The following is an 18,622-nucleotide window of genomic DNA, read 5'->3' as shown; positions in this document are numbered from 1 at the left end:
AAGGGGCCAGAGATTGTGGTGGTCTGTTCTAGAAACAGATCACATTTTGGAGATCATTGGAATTGGAGCTACCATCTGAATAAGCTTCTGCTAAGCTATCTTGACTATTTGTATTTCCAGGTGGGCCAGTTAAATGAGAATAGGAGAGGCATTGCCCCTCTCAGCATGTGGTAGCATTTCTGAGCATTTCCACAGGATGCTGTTCTCTCTTGGTTTTACTCCTGTTAGACTGCAGAGCCCCTAGGGGCTTCTGATTACTTTTTCCCCATAAGAGCCTTCACTCAGGAAGTAAGGGTGAAAGCTGGACTTGGTGAGTGTTTCTCTGAAAAATGCCAGGGAGACAACCACTTGGGGGATTTAGGTTCCCACTGGGCCTCTCAGCAGTTCTACATAATTCTTTTTAATGCCTGAACAATTTTACATAGCATTCACACATTAGAGTTGCTGATGCTTTTTAAGATGATAGGCTTGTTGATCTTTTTTTGCTGTTCATTTATTCAGTGAATAATATTAAAGTCCGTCTTCTTGGCCCATTTTTGTACTGGCTTGTCTGACTTTTCTCAGTTATTTCTAGTTCTTCATATGTTACAGATATTGCTGCTTCTTAGATATGTCTCTACCTTTTGTTTTTAAAGCTTTTGATGGTGATTGTATCTTTACTTGCTTATTTCTCTTAAGTTGTACCATTCCGAAACATGAAAGGTTATCAGTGAAGTTGAATTTCTCGTATGTTTATTTGCTTGTTATAAATTTCATGGTGACATCTTTTATCCTTTTTGCACTGGACTATTTTTCTGTTACCGATTTATAGGAGTTTTCTTTTTCCTATATTAAGGACCGTAACCCCTTTGCTTATCATATGTTGCAGATGTTTTCTCACACACATACACACATTATTTATATATATATATATATATATATATATATATATATATATATATCTGTAATACAGATACACATTTGCATGCAGCATTAAAAAATTATTTGTGTTGTCAGGTTTGACATATTTTCCTCCATGGTTTTTTAGTTTTATATCATGCTTAGATAATATTTTATCCCTCACTTGAAGATCATAAAAGGACCATAATGATAAATTTGTTTATCATTTCACATAGCAGTTTAATGGTTTCAGCTTTTAATATTTAACTTAATAATTGCAGATTTATTTTGCTGTATGAGGTAAGGTAGTTTTCTATTTTAATGCCAAATGATTAGTCAGTTTTCTGAAGTCACTTATCGAATTTTCTGTTTTTTTTCAACTTAATATGACATTTTTAAATGACAGGAACCCTCTAGAGATGAGATAAATGCTCACACTACAGTTTGTCTTGCCAACATACTTAGTTTTGAAAATAAAAGCTTTAAACCCCTATAAGGCAGTCCAAGAAAACCTGTTGAGATTCATAAGGAAATATATAACTAAGCAAACAGCCATAAATTAAACACAGCAAACAAGATTTCTCTGCCCTACAAAAGAAAAATCTACTACCCCCCCAAAAAAAGGCAAAAAGAAATTCTTTTGAAACTAGCTTATGCTATATGATTCCCTTCCAGCATTTATATTTTTCAGCTTCGACTTGAAAACTGTCATTACATCATCCTCAGTGAACCTTAAAAACATTTAAGCTGTATAAATAAACCACTCATTTAAAATAAAAAGAATGGGTGAGTTGTATCATTTTTCTCTAGTTCTTGGAAATGTGCAAATTCTTTACTTTGGAGATAGATATTCAGCTTCTACTTGACATTTTATTTGTCTACGCACATGCATAAAGCTACAGGACTTCCCCATTTGTGAAGAATAACCTTTTTATAAAAATTGCTGTGTTTATAGACTTTGGATTGTGAGCTTAGCCTGAATTTTAACTCTTCACTTTTAATTTTAAATATTTTAAACCTACAGAAAAGTATAGCACAGTGCACTTTTTGTATGCCCTTCACCTAGGTTCACCAGTTGTTGCCATTTTTCCATTTTTGTTTTGTATCTCTCTCCAAATTTGAATTTCAAAATCAAATTCAAGTGTCTTTAGTAGCCCCACATTTGTTTCTTAGCATTTTTTTCCTTCTGATTTAGAATCCCAATCCAAACTCCTACATTGCTTTTGGGTATTTTAGTAATTTGGGCACTTTAGTTCTTTAATTTGGAAAGCTCCCCTGCTTTGTCTTTTTTTTTTTTCCTCTTTCATGACATTGACATTTAAAAAGCCCAGACCAGTTGTTTTGTAGATTATCCTGCAGTCTAGATTGGTCTGTTTTTTGTCCCTTCATGATTAGATTCAGGTTAAACATTTTGGGGAAAAAAAAATGTAGATCATATTGTGACTTTCTCATTGCATCATGTCAGGAAGCTCATCATGCCATTTTGTCTCGTTGGTGCTGCTAAATTTGATTATTTGTTCTGGAGGCGCCTGGGTGGCTCAGTCAGTTAAGCATAGGACTCTTGACTTGAGCTCAGGTCATGATCTCAGGGTTGTGAGATGCCCTGGTCAGACTCTATGCTGGGCATGGAACCTGCTTAAGATTCTCTCTCTCCCTCTCCCCCCACGACGTGCACACATTCTCTTGCTCTTTCTCGCTCTTTCTAAAATTAAAAACAAAAAAATTTGATCATTTGTGGTTTTTTTTTAAAAGATTGAATTTAGAGAGAGTGAGCACATGTGCACGTGTGGGGGCGGGGCAGAGGGAGAGAAGCAGACTGTGCACTGAGCAGGAAGCCCAACCCTGGTCTCCATCTCATGACCCTGAGATCATGACCTGAGCTGAAATCAAGAGTCCAACACTTAACGGACTGAGCCTCCCCGGTGTCCCGATCATTTGTTTCAATCAACAAATTTATCCAAGGTGAAGTTAGTTCTTTTATTAAGGTCATCCATGTGGCGATAATTTCAGATTCTGTGAATGTCCTATGGTTTCAGCATCCTCTGATGACACTTGCCTGGATCCATTATTACATGGAAAATTACGAATAATTGTTTCATCTTTATTATTCCTCCCTTGTTTATTGACAATCATTCGTTCACTTTGTATTCCACTGATTTATGTAACTGTTACAATTATTTTCCTTACAGTTTTTATGCCAGTAGTTAAGTGAAGGCCCATGTGCCATTGTGGTAAATGTTCTAGGAGCTAGGGAGGAAAATAATATTTTTGGATCATAAGTGCAGTTTCACATGTTTACATCCCCACACAATTCCTCTTGAAAATTAATTATCGTACCTAATTAGATTTAAATAAACCACTTACTCACCATTTTTTCTCAATTAACATTTTCTATATTCATCTCTTTGGGTTTCTTTTTTTTGTTTTCTAATTGTCCAATTGCCTGTATTACTTTCTAACTTAATTTGAGTTGCCTTAACATTTATAACAATTGTACGTTTATCTTTTCATCATAATAGCTGTGGAAATACAGAGGAGTCTGAATCAGCTTGGAACGCCTCAAGATTCACCTGAACTGAGGCAACAGCTGTAAGTATTTAATAATTTTAAAAAAATAAAAGGAAAAAAAATCATTTACTGCTTTGTCGCTTTGATGGCATGTAGTGTTACGTTTACTGGAGAAACAATGGAAAATTAATAAGATTTTTCAGCTCCTTTATTTGTACCAAGTTTTTGTGTAGGTTTTTCCCTGTTCAGGGTAGGCAGCTATTTCTTTTTATTTTAAAGAGCCGGCTCACTCTATATTTATTTTAAAGAGCCTTTCTTATGCTTATTGAATAGGTTGTTTTGATGGCTTTTGAAAAATGATATTTTAAGCTTCTCTGTTTTTGTGATTTAGTGTTCATAGCTAACAATTACTTCAGTGACTGGATTTTTATTGGTTTAGATCCAGTACATATTCAATATGAATTACTATCCCTAAAAAACTTATACCTAAATCCTTGAATTTCAGAAAGCCATTAGCCTTTGTTTAAGGGAAAAAAAAAGTTCTGGTGAATTTATGTAGTATATGTTTCAGGAAATTAATATGCTGTTAGAAGAACAGCAGTAATGCTTTGTGGTGTTACAGATTTTATAGTGTTTTTACACATTTTCTCATATGAACCTTTCTCATCTGGAGTAAAATACATAGATCAAAACAGTTATTTTCGGGGCGCCTGGGTAGCTCAGTCTGTTAAGCATCTGCCTTCGGCTCAGGTCATGGTACCAGGGTCCAGCCCCACATCAGGCTCCCTGCTCAGGGGCAAGTCTGCTTCTCCCTCTCCCTCTCCCTCTCCCTGTGTGATCTCTCTCGCTCTCACTCGCTCTCAAATAAATAAATAAAAATCTTTAAAAAAAGAAAACAATTATTTTCATTCTGTTCATAAGGAGAATATGTTTCATGAGGGTATGATGATTTGCCTAACATCATTGTGAACCTGAATCTTAAATCATAATTCAGTGTCATTACAGCCATATTTCTAGTAATATGTCTGTAATAAGTGATATTCCAAACAGCATTAGCTATACAAGGAAAAATTACAAAGAGGAAGAAATTAAAAGATAGGTGAGGGGAATTTATGTTTTTTATGAAGTACATTTTGAAGAATAAATAGTTATGTCTAATTTATACTGACTTTTTCTGCAGTGGAGAGATATTGGGGTGGTAAAAATGCCCCTAGTCTAAATAATAAACCATCATTTGTTAAACTAAAATGGAATAGAGGGGCACCTGGGTGGCTCATTTGGTTAAGTGTCCAACACTTGATTTCAGTTCAGGTCATGATCTCAGGGTCATGAGAACGAGCCCCACATCAGGCTCCCCACTCAGTGTGGAGTCTGCTTCCCTCCCCCTCCCCCTCCCACTGCTTCTCCCCTCATTTTGAGCACACTCTCTCTCTCAAATAAATAAACAAATCTTTAAAAAAAACTAAAATGGAATAGAAATACATAATTCTTAATAGATATAATATTTTGCTAAGGTTAGTAGTGGAGATTGTAAGTTGGTAGATATCAATAAAGTCTTCTTTTCAGAAATTTAGTTATCTTACAAATCTTACTAAAGATTTTAAAAGACATATTAAAGGTAGGGTACTCAGAAAATAGATAGTGGGTTATAATTCTTCCTTACCAATCAGATACAGATATCTATACTTAAAAATACTCTTATACAATATCTCATTATTTTAAAAGCTCCCAAGTATGACTAATAGGTGTTTAAAATGAGAGATAATATATTTGGGAAGTACTGATACTGTAATTTGTAAAGCATCACATTAATGTAGGCTTTTTTTTAGAGTAAAGTTCTTTAGTTAAAAATCTGACTTTCTACTTTATAAGCTACCTAGCAAGATAGATACAGATACTGATATAAAGTACTTCTTATATTGTGTTCTTTCTCTTTACAGAGAAATGTTATTATTTTTTCCATAGCAAACTTAAAAAATAGTAAATGTATATTATTATTTATTACCCCTTCCCTCTTTTTTTTTTTTTAAGTGTCTATAAAGATATAAATGTCCAGATAGAGAAAGAAGAAAGGCTACATGTACCCCAAGCCCTGGGAACTAGAGATAGTCTCAGGGGACAAATCCTCTTCATTTATGCAACTGACCTCCCAATTGTGGGATGCAGACAAAAGGCTCCCACCACCCCACCCCCATATCTAAAACATCAGACATCCCACAGCTTGGCTTTGGCTTGAGTCATCCTCCTTTCTAAATGGCTGCTGAGATTTATTTCTCAAAGCTTGGTTGCCCCCTGTGAGTGAAGAACTTTCCATGTAATATTTGTTCAATATTTATGAAAAAATAGAATCTGGAACTTTTTTTTTTTAAGTGGACTCCACCCCCAATGTGGAGCTTGAACTCACAACCCTGAGTTTAAGAGTCCCATGTTTTACCAATTGAGCCAGCAGGTGCCCTGAAATTTTCGTTTTCATAGAGAAAATTTAGAGCCAGTCTATAAAATAGTGATTTTTATCAAACTATTCATCAACTGGCAGAGTCGTAACTTAAATCTTTTCGTTCTTTCACTATAACGTGTGTTTTCACACTTTAGGCAACAGAAGCAGCAGTATACTAACCAACTTGCCAAAGAAACGGATAAGTACATTAAAGAGTTTGGATCTCTGCCCACCACCCCCAGTGAACAGGTATCGAGCCTTAAGGCACGTTGTTGATGAATTGAATGTGAAAGAAATCACATGCATTGTTGGGTCTTTGAACTGTTATGCTAGCAAGGAAATTAAGGGGGAAAAATTGTATTTGAGATTAGTTCACAGAACACAAAACTATATTTAATTGCCCAGGTAGTATCCTGTGGTTCAATAAAGCAAAAATTATTTCCATGCAGTTGCCCTGACCCATAATTAAGCAAGTGCTCAGAAAATGCTTCCTGAGTAATTGTTTCCTGGCCTTCCAGGGCTGACTCCGTGAGACATGCACACTCATTCGAGATGTGAGGTTTCCTGGGGGCGCGTATTTATTTCCTTGCTGATTATTTAGCGGAAGTTATTACTTAGGTGAGAGTACAAGGTTTTATTTTCCTAAAAAGAAAACACAAAGAACTACTTCAGAATAATCTCAAAATCATGGCCCAGTTTTTAGGATGAAAATTTGAGGTGAGAAATGCAACATTATGGACCTTTTGCCTTGAGATAGTAAATACACATAGCATTTGAACACGTTGTCAAAATGTTATTGAGATGTAATCAGTAGGGCCCGTAATTGGAGCGTGAACGAGAATTTCACAATAAAACGAAGAGCCAGCCAGCTAGTGGTGAAACAACTTTTGTGAATTCTATAGAACTTCACAGCTTGATTCTAATAGGTTTCTCCCCCTTTCCTCTAGCGTCAAAGGAAAATACAGAAGGATCGCTTAGTGGCTGAATTCACAACATCACTGACAAACTTTCAAAAGGTCCAGAGGCAAGCTGCAGAGAAAGAGAAAGAGTTTGTTGCTCGAGTAAGAGCCAGTTCCAGAGTCTCTGTAAGTATTTAACAAGGCGTTATACAGTGAATGTGATGTTCCCGTGAGAGACTACAGTAGCTTTTTTCTAAGTCATAAGGATCTGTGGTGTCTTGGAAATTAATACCTGAATATTTATTTTCAGGTTTTTCTGCTCAATTTTAAGACAGATGGTAGTTATGTATTGCTGTGGTTATTTTCTCCATGTCATAGAACCAAAGATTACAGATTATTACATAAAAATATGGAAGCATTTTGTCAGAAAAGACTAGGGGTCAGACCCTGAGTGATACTCCCACATTGATTTGCACTAGGGCTCATGTAGGGAACACTTTACTCCTGGGTTATATGAAGATGACAGAAATGAACAGAGTCAATGTATTGTGTGAATACTGAAAATGAGTACAAGCCTGGAGAAAATAAACAGAAGGATAACTTAAAGTGAAATTTTGAGTTAATCTAATTTTAAATTAGCTTCAAAACTATTGCAAGTTGTTTCCTTGTTCCTTAATGTAGAGACTCCAGGACTATCGTATATTTTAATCAAGTAATAGTAATTATTTGGCCCTTGAGAATATTTAATGAATTCTTCCTTCTCAGCTTAGGATACAATTCTGTTATTATTCGAAGCACTTGACCTAGAAAATGAGAACAGCATTTCTCTCTCTACACACACACACACACACGTGCACATGCGTACATAAATCAGTTTAGATTATTATAAGAGAAAAAGTGAGTGTTGGTGTTTTTTCTTTGCCCCTTCTCAATCCATTCTATTACTAAATTATTCAGGGTGGTTTTCCTGAGGACAGCTCAAAGGAAAGGAATCTTGTGTCCTGGGAAAGGTAAGAAATACAGAACATACAGATCAAAAGATAATTTTTCAAATGTATTTTATACGTTATGGTCCCTAGAACAGAATGAAAGCTTTCAGTTTATTATATTCATGACTATCCTGTTATTTATAAATAGAAAGCAATAAATTTGAAATTTTTTTCAAAATAATTATTTATGAAGTCTATAAATATATAAAATATTCCAATATAGCAGTAATACTTTGTAAATAATTACTTACCCAAGTAAATATGATTGACTAATAAATTATTTGATGGAGATTATTTCCTCCTGTGATGTTGAAGTCAACCACGAAGAAATACCCAGTTGCCAAATTAAATAATACCTAAAAAAAAAAACACAATGAAATGAAACATGAGTAAAGTTTGATTAATATTTCTGTTATATTCTTAAACTTTAAGAATATAAATAAGAAGTTAAAGCAATTCTCTAACTTTGAAGAAAAGATATTCTATTTCATGTTTAGTAAATAAGGAAAGAAGTCCCGTTAGTTTAATACCATTCCTTTTTTTCCCCATGTTCTGCCTGTTAGCCAAGCCCAACCGCAGGTGCAAGTGCAGGATGAAGAAATCACAGAGGACGACCTCCGCCTCATTCAGGAGAGAGAGTCTTCTATTAGGCAACTTGAAGTAAGCCTGACGTGGCAGTTGGAGGGCCGCTCTGTTCTCAGCGTGTTTGTCCTCAAGATGCTTAGACATGCTGGGGGAGGGGCCTGAGAAAGAAAACTAAATATATCAATGAGGCATTTCGTATAAATGAGAATAATTCCCTTTTTAAAATAACTCATGTTAGAATTCATGCTAAAATGAGAGAACATACGTCCCTCATCTCTGACTTTTGGTTTTTATCCTGTCACATCATCTCAGGTCCTTAGCATGGAGAAAATCTCAGTCCAGACATGTCTGCTCAGGGAGTCTAGATGGTTTCCGGAGCACATGGTGTACCTCAGAGCCGCATGAATTAGACATGACAGGGGCTTTACAAGTATTCGATTCTCCATAGTATGTTCGGGACGTCAGAGATCTGAAGGGTTAATAAGCCTTCGTTCTTGTGGAACCTACCTACTCCTACCTACCTAGAAGGTTGGCTGTAATAGCTCACCGTAGCTACGATTTGTTGAGGGTTTTCAAGCACCGTGTGATAAATTCTTTGCATTATCTCATTTAGTTCTCCTAAAAACCATGAAGTAGTTAACTGTGTCTTCATCATCACCATTTTATAGATGGGGAAACTAAGGCACAGGGTGAATATGTAAATTGTCCCCCCAAATAGAATATTTAAACTTTACTCTTTAATCAGGCAAAATAATAGTTACCATATGTTATAGAAAAGTAAAGATATAATTTATTCATTGCTTTTCCATTGCATAATCAAATTTATTAATGTGAGACTTTAAATTTATACCTCACGTTTTATACTTTTATAATGTCAAATTGATGTGTAAGTTTTTACTAGAAATAAATCATAACAATGATATTTTATACTCTTATGAGGAAATACTGCTAGTGGTAACAAAACTACCAGATTACATAAACATAAACTCAGTGACCCAGGGCCCTTCTCTGTTACAGATTCCTGGTTTCCATGCTGCCTTGCTTGGTATTTTTAATGTCACAAGCTTACTTTTAAAGAACTGGTTACAGTTATGAATAACTGCATAAGGTCGTCTTACTTAGGATTGTTTCTAGTCAGTTTCCTGATATCTCTAAAATTTATAGATGCATTCTCACTTGTGTCTAAGTGGTGGTTTGGGTTGTTTGGTTTTGGGTTTTGGTTTTTTTTATTTTCCCCTTTTGTAGATCGGGGGCTGAATTTCTGGTTATAGTAACACGTGCCTTTTTCTCTCAGGCTGATATTATGGATATCAATGAAATATTTAAAGATTTGGGAATGATGATCCATGAACAAGGAGATGTGATAGGTAAGCCCCACTGGGGTGGGAGCAGGCTACATGCAGTTTACCTGCGGTAACCTGTCAAGCAAGAGTAACCCCTGACTTTCTTGGACCCCCTCGAGTTAAGAGCACAGCCTCTACCAACAGACAAAGCCCCACCCTTGGCATTATCTGAAACAGGTCTCATCTTTGGCTCCCACTGATTGAGTCGACCGGCTTCATTCGTTTCTGAAGCCCCAGATCTCACCAGAGGCTGCTGTTGCTGAGACCGTGGAGGCAGCCCGTAGTCTCTCTGCCCCTGGTTTCCATCTCAACCCCTGCTAATTCTCACCACACCAAGCACTTTCTCGGAAACCTGTGCTCTTCATAATTGTGCATGCTACCTTGTCTTTTAGATCGGAGGGAATAGGTAGCCATTTGCCTGATCATGTATCCCAGGGTCTTTTCGATACATTAATTTAGTATTACTTGGATGCGAAGCATTCTTTTACAAATTCTTTAAAAAAAAAAAAATCAGTGACTAAGACTCCCTGTAAGTTTTAAATGTAATAGCTCTTCAGTTAAGGTGTAACTGTCAGCACGGATCAGTGTCCTGATCATTTTCATCATTTAGAAATATGAAGATTTCAGTGGTTATGTCTAAAGATAGATTTCATACATTTTCTGAATTTGGTTCATTGAAATACTTGGACCTATGTTTTACTATAACTATCATTTGTCCATTCTTACCCTTCTCTGTAGCCACAGTAGATCATGGGGTGAAATTTCAAAAACCGATTCATTCGTTCATCTGGTAAACATTTATTGAGTGCCTGCTATACCCGGGCACAAATCTAGGCATTGGGGATTTAGCTGAAATTAAACAAGAGGTGAAAGACCCAGCCGTCATGAATCTTATAATCTAATTGAAGGAGAGAGAATTTTTGAAAGAAAAGCAAGTAAATGCTGATAAGTTCTATCGGGAAAATAAGGTGGGTAGTAGGATGGGGCTGCTGGCGGTAGAGAATGTTATTGCTTTGCTAGGGTGGTCAAGTAAGACCTTATGTCAGGTAACATTTAGTGAAGACTTCATGGAATTAAGGGAGCAAGTGAAAGAAAGTTTTCCAGGTAGAGCAAAGGGCAAGTGCAAAGGCCTTCAGGCAGAAGCACGTCGGATGTTTTGGGGAAGTGAAATGAGCAAGAGGGAGATGGAGATAACGGTTATTTTTTTTGTACCTGCGAGGGTGCAGGTTGGGGTGTTGTCACATACGTCTTACCGAGGTAGGTGGCAAGGGAGCCGAGGGTGAGCGCAAGAAGGTGTGGCTCAGTGGTGGCCCAGGGGATCTCAGCCAGGTGAGGAGGAAGGTGAGGGCCTGAGGAGGTGAGGAGGAAGGTGAGGGCGTGAGGTGTGTTGAGGGACAGTGAAACAGTGGTAGGGTCAGTGAGGTCGGGGTGTTGGAGGGCAGGTGCTAGACAGGTGGCAGGTGATGCTCAGAGTGAGGTTTGAAACTGTACAGAGAACTTGCGGTGATCGGTAGTGACGAGGCTGGGATATGGTCATGGAGGTGGGTGGCCTGGGAAGCGAAAACAGGCAAAGTCATTGAAAAAGTGTGGTCAAGGCCTGGACGAAGGCAGGGTCTTAGCAGGTCAGCAGTTGGCTTGCAAAATTGCCGATTTATATAAGAGAAGCATCGAAGGGTCCATGAGTGAATCAGGGCTAAAATATACAAAGAATGAAGGAAGGACCGTGGGGTCTATAGATGCCTGCTGCTGGGCGTCTGCTACAGGGGGCTGGATGCCTTTGTGAGCATGAGCTTTAAGCTGAGTGTTGGTGCGGAGAAGGGAAAGGCTGTGGTCTCAGACTGTGGGGGCCACGGGTCCCACCTCTAGGCCAGAGCAGCGAGGGAGGGAGAACTGTCGCCACTGAAGATGGCTGCCTGAGTGCTTGGGAGGGCTCGGTTTTAGCACCAAAGTAGGTTGATGATGACCGCAGAGCAAAGGATGGTTTCCATACGCTGCATTGACTCTCAGGAAGAGTCGCTGGGTGTTTGGGGCCGCGCTGACCATCAGAGCGCACAAACTCCATAGTACTTTCTGGAGGTTACTTTTTTAAAGCTTTTAAGGTTACAGTGTTTAGTGTTTATCAAGTTAAATTTCTACAACTAGCAAGATAACATAGGAGCTACTAGGACTCAGATCACATCCTAGGGAATATTTACTTGGCAATCCCAATGACACCACAAGCCAAACGACTCCCAGGGTTTCCTGTCTGTGGACTTTCTTCATTGCCACCTTTGCCCAGGTCATCTTGTTTCTCGTGGACCGCCATTGTGTTGTAATGAGGACGGTCCAGGTTCTCTTCCGATATCTGTATGTTGTTTAGATCGTTCGAAAAATAGTGTAAGGAAGACTCAGAGCCAGTTTAAAAAGAAGTTCAACTTTGCCCAGATACTGCCAGTGTTGACACTTGAATAGGGAACGTGTGGTCTTATGTTGCATGAAATCTTGTGATTTAGGCAGCTCTCTTGCTGGAGCGTCGGCACACGTCTAACAGCTTTGTGTGCGTGTGTGTGTTTTATTTTAAAGACAGCATAGAAGCCAATGTGGAGAATGCAGACGTGCACGTTCAGCAAGCAAACCAGCAGCTGTCAAGGGCAGCAGAGTATCAGGTAATATTAACCTCAGTGAGTTAGTTGTCTTGTAACTTAGACTTTCCAGTCTGTGCGTGTGTGTGTGTGTGTGAGAGAGAGAGAGAGAGAGAGAGAGAGAGAGAGAGAGGGATTGATCAGGTATAAAGTGGCTGGAGACGTTAAAATTTAAAATCCCATGGAAGAGAGGTCAGAGATCCTCCGGTCTGTTTAAGCTGGGGTTAGCCTGTTTCCTGTTTATTCTCAGGGTTGAACCAGAATTGTGGCCCCAGGGATGGGAAGTTCAGTGTCTCGAGTCCCGAGGGGAGCAGGAGACAAGACACCTGCGGGCATGTCTGCCTAGCTGGTGGTCTCTGATGCTGTTGTGACCTTCCAACCCAGAAACCTCTTTGAGAACTTTCTTCTCTGTTTCTTCCACTGTTTCCTTCCACCTTTTCTTTCTTTTCTGTCTGGGGCACTTTGCAGTAAGAAGGCACAGATCTTTGCTCTAAGGAGTTCTCATCAAGTCCTATGGAAATCACATTCCCTTGGAGCGCCCTTGATAACTAGGTATTGTCGGCTTTCAGCAGACCCTTCACCAGGAATGAATGGATTTCTTCAGTGGATCGGGTTAATACAGGGAGTCTGTAGATGGGACAGATATAAAGCACATCAGAGTACTACACAAATATTAGGACCATCAACTATGAATATATCATACGATGTGTAGAAAATAAGAATGAGGCCAGGCTCTTTGGGAACCCCTAAATACCACCATAGCATTTGATTTCCCTCTTAAAACTCCTTTTTTTGTTGTTCATAGTTATTTTTCTCAGACTGTGTTGCCTTTTTCTAAAATATCTAAGATATTATCATGGTCTTAGATGTTTTCAGTTGCTTTTCACTTTTCTCATTCACCTCAGAAGTCCCCTTTCATTTCAGTGCCATTTTTCACTACACAAATCACTGCACATTTAGTGATCCATAGAGGACAGTGAAGCCACGTAGAGATTGCTGGGTATGGCCAGCTGTACTCAGTGCTGTAGTGACTAAGGCGCCTTTACCTTCTGTGTGCCTGTGATTCAGGTATGCAGCTGGTAGAATAATGTCACGGACAGTAGGTGTCATTCATGAGTAGTTGAACACACACACACACACACACACACACGATAATCTATAAATGCCAACGGTCATAGCTGCTCAAACGTGGGGTTTAGCAGGATTTATCAGTAACTAGGTTTACGTGTTATTTTGTTTTGCTTTTGGAGTTTGGAAGGATGCAGCTATATCTGCAAGTTTTACTTTTCCCCGTTCCTTGGGGCAGGGCAAACCCTGCATCCACCCTGGGGGAAAGGAGCACATCTTCCCAGGCCACACCTCCGTTTCTGGAGCTGCACCGTACTAAATCCCACGGGCCCTGGAGGGATGAGGAAGGAGCCACGCAACACAAGTGCTGGGGGAAAGCAGCTTCCCTGTAGTTCCCCTGGGAAGCCTTGATATTAAACTCATGCGTCTGCAAAATAGGCTGCTTCTAAATAGTTTGGGCGAACCATGAGTGGAAGGGAAGCTGATAGGTACTCTTATCATTGCAATCCCCTGGGACCTCACCACCCCACACTGGGGAGGGTGCTCTGCGCCTCAGATAACCTGTAGCGGGGGGTTGCCTGTGATTGCTCTGACAGGTGTATTACGCCTGTGTCTGTGGTACTCAAGGGGAGTCTGGGCACACTGTATAGGCAGGATGATACCGAAACTCTGGAGGAGCTGTGCTTCATGTAAGCAGTATTCAGTTGAAAAAATTGCTGAGTGTGTGGTATACTGAAAGTCGTCATAGTTTTCAGGAGAATTTCCGAGTCAGAAATCTTTCCGTAAATTTTATGGTACTACTAGTTGACAAAAAAAAAATGTACACACTTCCCAACTTTGTAAGAAAGAGGATTCTGGGGCGCCGGGGTGGCTCAGTCAGTTAAGCGTCTGCCTCCAGCTCAGATCATGATCCGAGGGTCCTGGGATCCAGACTGTCCTCAGGCTGCTTCTCCCTCTCACCCCTCCTCCTGCTGTGCTCTCTTTGCTCTTTCTCTGTGTCAAATAAATAAATAGAATCTTAAAAAAGAAAAGAAAAAGAGAAAGGATTCCTGCATGTTGTTGTGAGATATGCAAGCCTTGACAGAAATATGGAAATCTACAGCTGGGCCAGGAATGAAGAGTGGAACAAAACTGTTAACCTCTGTATTTTAAATGAGTGCATTATGATTTTTTAGCTCTTAGTTTTTTATTTGTATGTTGAGATATTAAATGCAGTTTCCACTAATATTAAAGAATGAGAACTTTGGAAACTAATAAATTCACTTCAGGAAACATTGCCAAGCATTTACACTTGCTGATATTTTCAGAGAACTTATTTTGAAGAGCAGTTCTTTGATAAAAGTTAGCTTTTAAGCTGTTCATAATTTTTATACATAGGCCTACCTCAGTCTATCGCTTAAGTCAGTAACTTTCATTTCTCTGTGTCTCCTTTTTTAAGCCCCACCACACCCAGAAATATGACCAACAAAAGTTGAATAATTGGCCCCTAATTACATCATTAATTTCAAGAAGACTGTTTTTGAAAGACTAGTGCCACTTGTATTTGAAGAGAGTTTTGAGAAGCAAAAAAAAATACAGCCAAAAATTTGAGGGCGGTTAATTACTATTGATTTTGCTCTAGAAATGAAGCAAGTGGTTTTCAATTGCTATAGAGACGCTCCAGTACATCTGTAAACATGTTTTCTGTTTTTGCATCTGCAGCGCAAATCCAGAAAAACCCTGTGCATCATCATTTTTATCATTGTCATCGGAGTTGTAATTCTTGGGCTCATCATATGGAAAGTGAAAGGCTAAATTATGAAGGAGCGCACTATTGCACTACATTCTCTAAATTATGTAGGAGGATTCCTGTAATCATGGATTGGTTTTTTTTTTATTATTATTATTATTATTTTAAAGGTACTCCATAAAGGATGGCTCCCATACTTTGTTATTTTCATTTGGTGGGGAAGTTTCCTTTGGATCCAATCTGATACATTCTAACACTGAAAGTTTTTCTCGGTATGACTGCTGGCATTACTTCCATGCTTTTCAATCTAATAACTGTGAGGTTTGTCCACGTTGTATATGCCTTTCATGTGTAATTTATTTACCTGTTAACTTGGCTCTTGGAATTAGTAAACATAAAGGTGTGCGTGTGTTCCGTGTGCATCTGTCTCTCACAGAGTGATGTGCACCCAGATTTGTGTTCCTTCAGTTAAAACTCTCAAATTTAATTTTGATTTGGGTCAGCAGAGGAAACATTCTCAATAACTTAAAAAAAAATTATCATACCTGTTTGTGATGTTTTGGGGTTTGTTTTTTTTTTTTTTCCTGGTTCAGAGCAGCACAAATATCTATTTAATCTTCCTTGTTCGTTTTCTCTTAAGACCCTTGTTTACTCTAAATAAAATCAGAGAATAATTTCCTAGAGTATCTCATACTCCCGATGTGTATATATTAAGCATTTGCTGTAGATTGCCTAGTAAAATACTAAGGATAGATTGTTTTTACATAGGCCCTGTTTAAGTCTGATGTTTGCTGGGGTATTTATAGTCACTATAAATGTTTAATGTAATTTGAAGGAAGAGTATGAAAAATCAGTACCTATCGCGTTATAAATCTGAAGATCCCAACTTCTTATTCTGCCATGTACTTCCACAGCTATTACTGTGGAATTAATTACCTTCCCTTAAGTCCTTTAGAATAATGGCTATGTGTGTATCCTTGGGTCAGAATTACTTTGGGGGAGCAACTTTACCAGAATTACTGTTTTTGAGCACTAACACTTAAAATTTAATGTTTACCTTGCATACCATTTTGTACCACCCTTCATTAGAAAACAATTTGGATGTTTGTCAATTAACTCACTTGCTTTTTTAAATCAATGTTGTTTTAATGCACTAATCTCAATACTGTAAAGAGGATTATCTTAGTTTATAGTTTGTATTTTATAATGTTCTTACATAGCAGTTTGATCGTGAAGTCAGTGTTTTACATGGCAAAGCTATGAGACTTCAAATGGGAACAAATAAAATATTAAGTAAATTGTATCTTTGCAACCAAAATAAAGATGATTTTAAAAGTGTCTGGATCGTTCCGTTTCATGAGGACTCTGCTTCTGCAGGACCAACACTTGACATAATCACACAGCAGCCCTTCTGTCTTTCTGGAGTACTGGTTTATTCAGTGTTTTATTTTGGCAATCTTAGAAAGTTCTGCTGCTAGCAGAAGCTGTCTTGCATGTCAGCAAAACGCCATATTTTTTTTTTCCACAAGAGACTGTAGAGCATGATCTTGCGAGTGAGTGATTGGGAACTTTGAGACTTGGTGTTTACCATCAGTTTGCTTTAGTGAACGGGTCGGGCCAGGCGGGGAAAGGAAATTATACGAATACTACCTGTGCTGAGGTCAGTGCAAGCCCATCGGGGCCTGCTTGAACGTGTTCTTTCTCTAAGACCACAGAGAAGCGTGTGATAAACCAGTGTCTATGGCTGCATAAAACTCCCAAGCTCCCACACATCAGTTCAATTTTTTGCCACGGTCGTACTTGATAAAATGTTTATTCTCATATAGGCAAATGCACTTACTCTATTCACTTCATGATGAGTTCCCAGGAATAGAAAAGCACTTAATTCTTTTGTGCACAATTTTAGCACCTTCATTTAAAGTGTAATATTTTATAAATTATTTTACCTGGGACACAGATCAGTCATTAAAAACAGGAACTTGAGTGGCTTGCATTCTTTTAAGAAACATTGATTTTTGAGGGAAAATTTTACCCCAAAATATTTGAAACACAGTAGTCTTGATTTGAAAAAAAATAAAAGGAAAAACATAGCACAATAGCCAAGGTTTTCAAGTTCTCGAAGTTTTCCTTTAGGTTAGTCGTAGAATCGGTTTGAAAGGTGACGCTCACACTATGGAAAATAACATTGAAGTTGTTTTTATGACGGTCGGCAAACTCGAGGCAGTCCAGTGGAGTCGCAGACTGAAGCAGTTTCGTCATCAGGTGACTCACGTTCATTTTAGTGTGCTCCAAAGACATTCTCGAACAGCTCGGATTGAGATCAGCCAGCCTCTGTGCAGAAATCGAATGACGGTGTGGCATGAAGTGTTTGACTCTTGTACTGCTCACTAGATGTGGAAGTGTTTTGGTTTTGCACGATTGATAGTAAAAAAAAAAAAAATACAGGTGCCATTTCAACAGAAGGCAGCTTGTTTGTTAGTAGGCATGGGATCAGTTCTAGAAAAATGTATGTGTGGGCACAGGTGGAGCGGATCTAGGCCAGCAAACAAGGAAGGCAGCAGCTGGAGTCAGGCATCCAAGCGCTGCACGGCCAGCAGCATCCGAATCGTTGTCTGACTGCACCGCGTCTTCGAAGAATTTGCCACCGACTCCTTCACTGTCGTCACTGCTTTAAAAAAAAAAAAGTAACATTTTGTACACACAGAAGAACAGTGTTTTGAATATCAATGTTTTCCAACAAATTTCTAATGAAAAATGATTTTTGAAGATTTTTGTTCCACAAAATTAGTCTGTGCTTTAGCAAGGAAAGTGCTGGAATAGCGTTTCTAGTTCGTGTAATTTTTCTTCGTGTAGAAAACAAGAACATAATAAAAGTTAAAAACTGTCTACAGAAAAAAGTCCTTGTCCACCTTAATGGCCCAGAACAATTTACGAGGGTATAGTATTCAGCATTTATGTTTTTAAAGTCAGAGTTGACTACTGTTTACACATGATGACTAGGTTGCTGGAATAAAAATAAATGAGTTAAAATGGCATTTTTGGTTCATTTAGATATGATGAAAATTTCTCATTAGTGGTAAAGAACATCATCAGGCATCCTGCTTTCCTGGGCGGATTGGGGGGGGGGGCGACAGGGAAAGTTGTTTGTGTATTTTCATGATTCACTTACGAAAATGAAACATTGTCCTGTGGGTCCCAGACCTCTTCCGTCCATCCTAAGATTTGAACAGCTTGATGTCTCAAGCGAGGAAATACACTTAGCAAGACTTTCACCAGCAGGAGCCTGAAAGGGCTACACTGCACCACTTCTGTGACACAAGGCACGACATCACCTCATGTTAACCCATTTTCTCATCGTTGAAACACTGCGTCACAACGTCCATTTTAATCGTTTGTTTCGGCAGTTGTTTGGTCAACGTGAAAATGAGGGGATCACTTATTCTTCTCCAAATAATCCTAATTTTAAATGCAGAAATAGAACTAAAGAACTGAGACATTAAATAGATTTTTATAGACACTGTTGCTTCTGGCAGGTTTTTAAGAGGTTGGTCACTTAATTACTCA

The 18,622-nt window shown here is 38.5% G+C and overlaps 1 protein-coding gene across 2 annotated transcripts in view; it reads left to right on the top strand.

The window, feature by feature from the left end:
- The window catches only part of STX7 (syntaxin 7), a 46,174-nt gene extending 28,086 nt beyond the window's left edge, over nt 1–18,088 (top strand). The window contains exons 3-10 of one of the 2 annotated variants that reach the window (XM_019803563.2): nt 3,399–3,468; nt 5,980–6,073; nt 6,772–6,909; nt 7,681–7,733; nt 8,276–8,372; nt 9,592–9,664; nt 12,203–12,285; nt 15,031–17,948. In XM_019803563.2, the coding sequence (XP_019659122.1) occupies nt 3,399–3,468; nt 5,980–6,073; nt 6,772–6,909; nt 7,681–7,733; nt 8,276–8,372; nt 9,592–9,664; nt 12,203–12,285; nt 15,031–15,123 (701 nt within the window). In that variant the 3' untranslated portion in view covers nt 15,124–17,948. Of the gene's footprint in view, nt 1–3,398; nt 3,469–5,979; nt 6,074–6,771; nt 6,910–7,680; nt 7,734–8,275; nt 8,373–9,591; nt 9,665–12,202; nt 12,286–15,030 lie in introns of both variants that reach the window. The other variant, XM_034669157.1, reaches the window with a different exon arrangement.
- Nucleotides 18,089–18,622: the final 534 nt, after the last annotated feature.

This window comes from Ailuropoda melanoleuca, chromosome 10, assembly GCF_002007445.2.
Source record: "Ailuropoda melanoleuca isolate Jingjing chromosome 10, ASM200744v2, whole genome shotgun sequence".
Lineage (NCBI taxonomy): Eukaryota > Metazoa > Chordata > Mammalia > Carnivora > Ursidae > Ailuropoda > Ailuropoda melanoleuca.
Note: the sequence above shows the minus strand (reverse complement) of the source record. Positions and strands in the feature narration are given on the sequence as shown.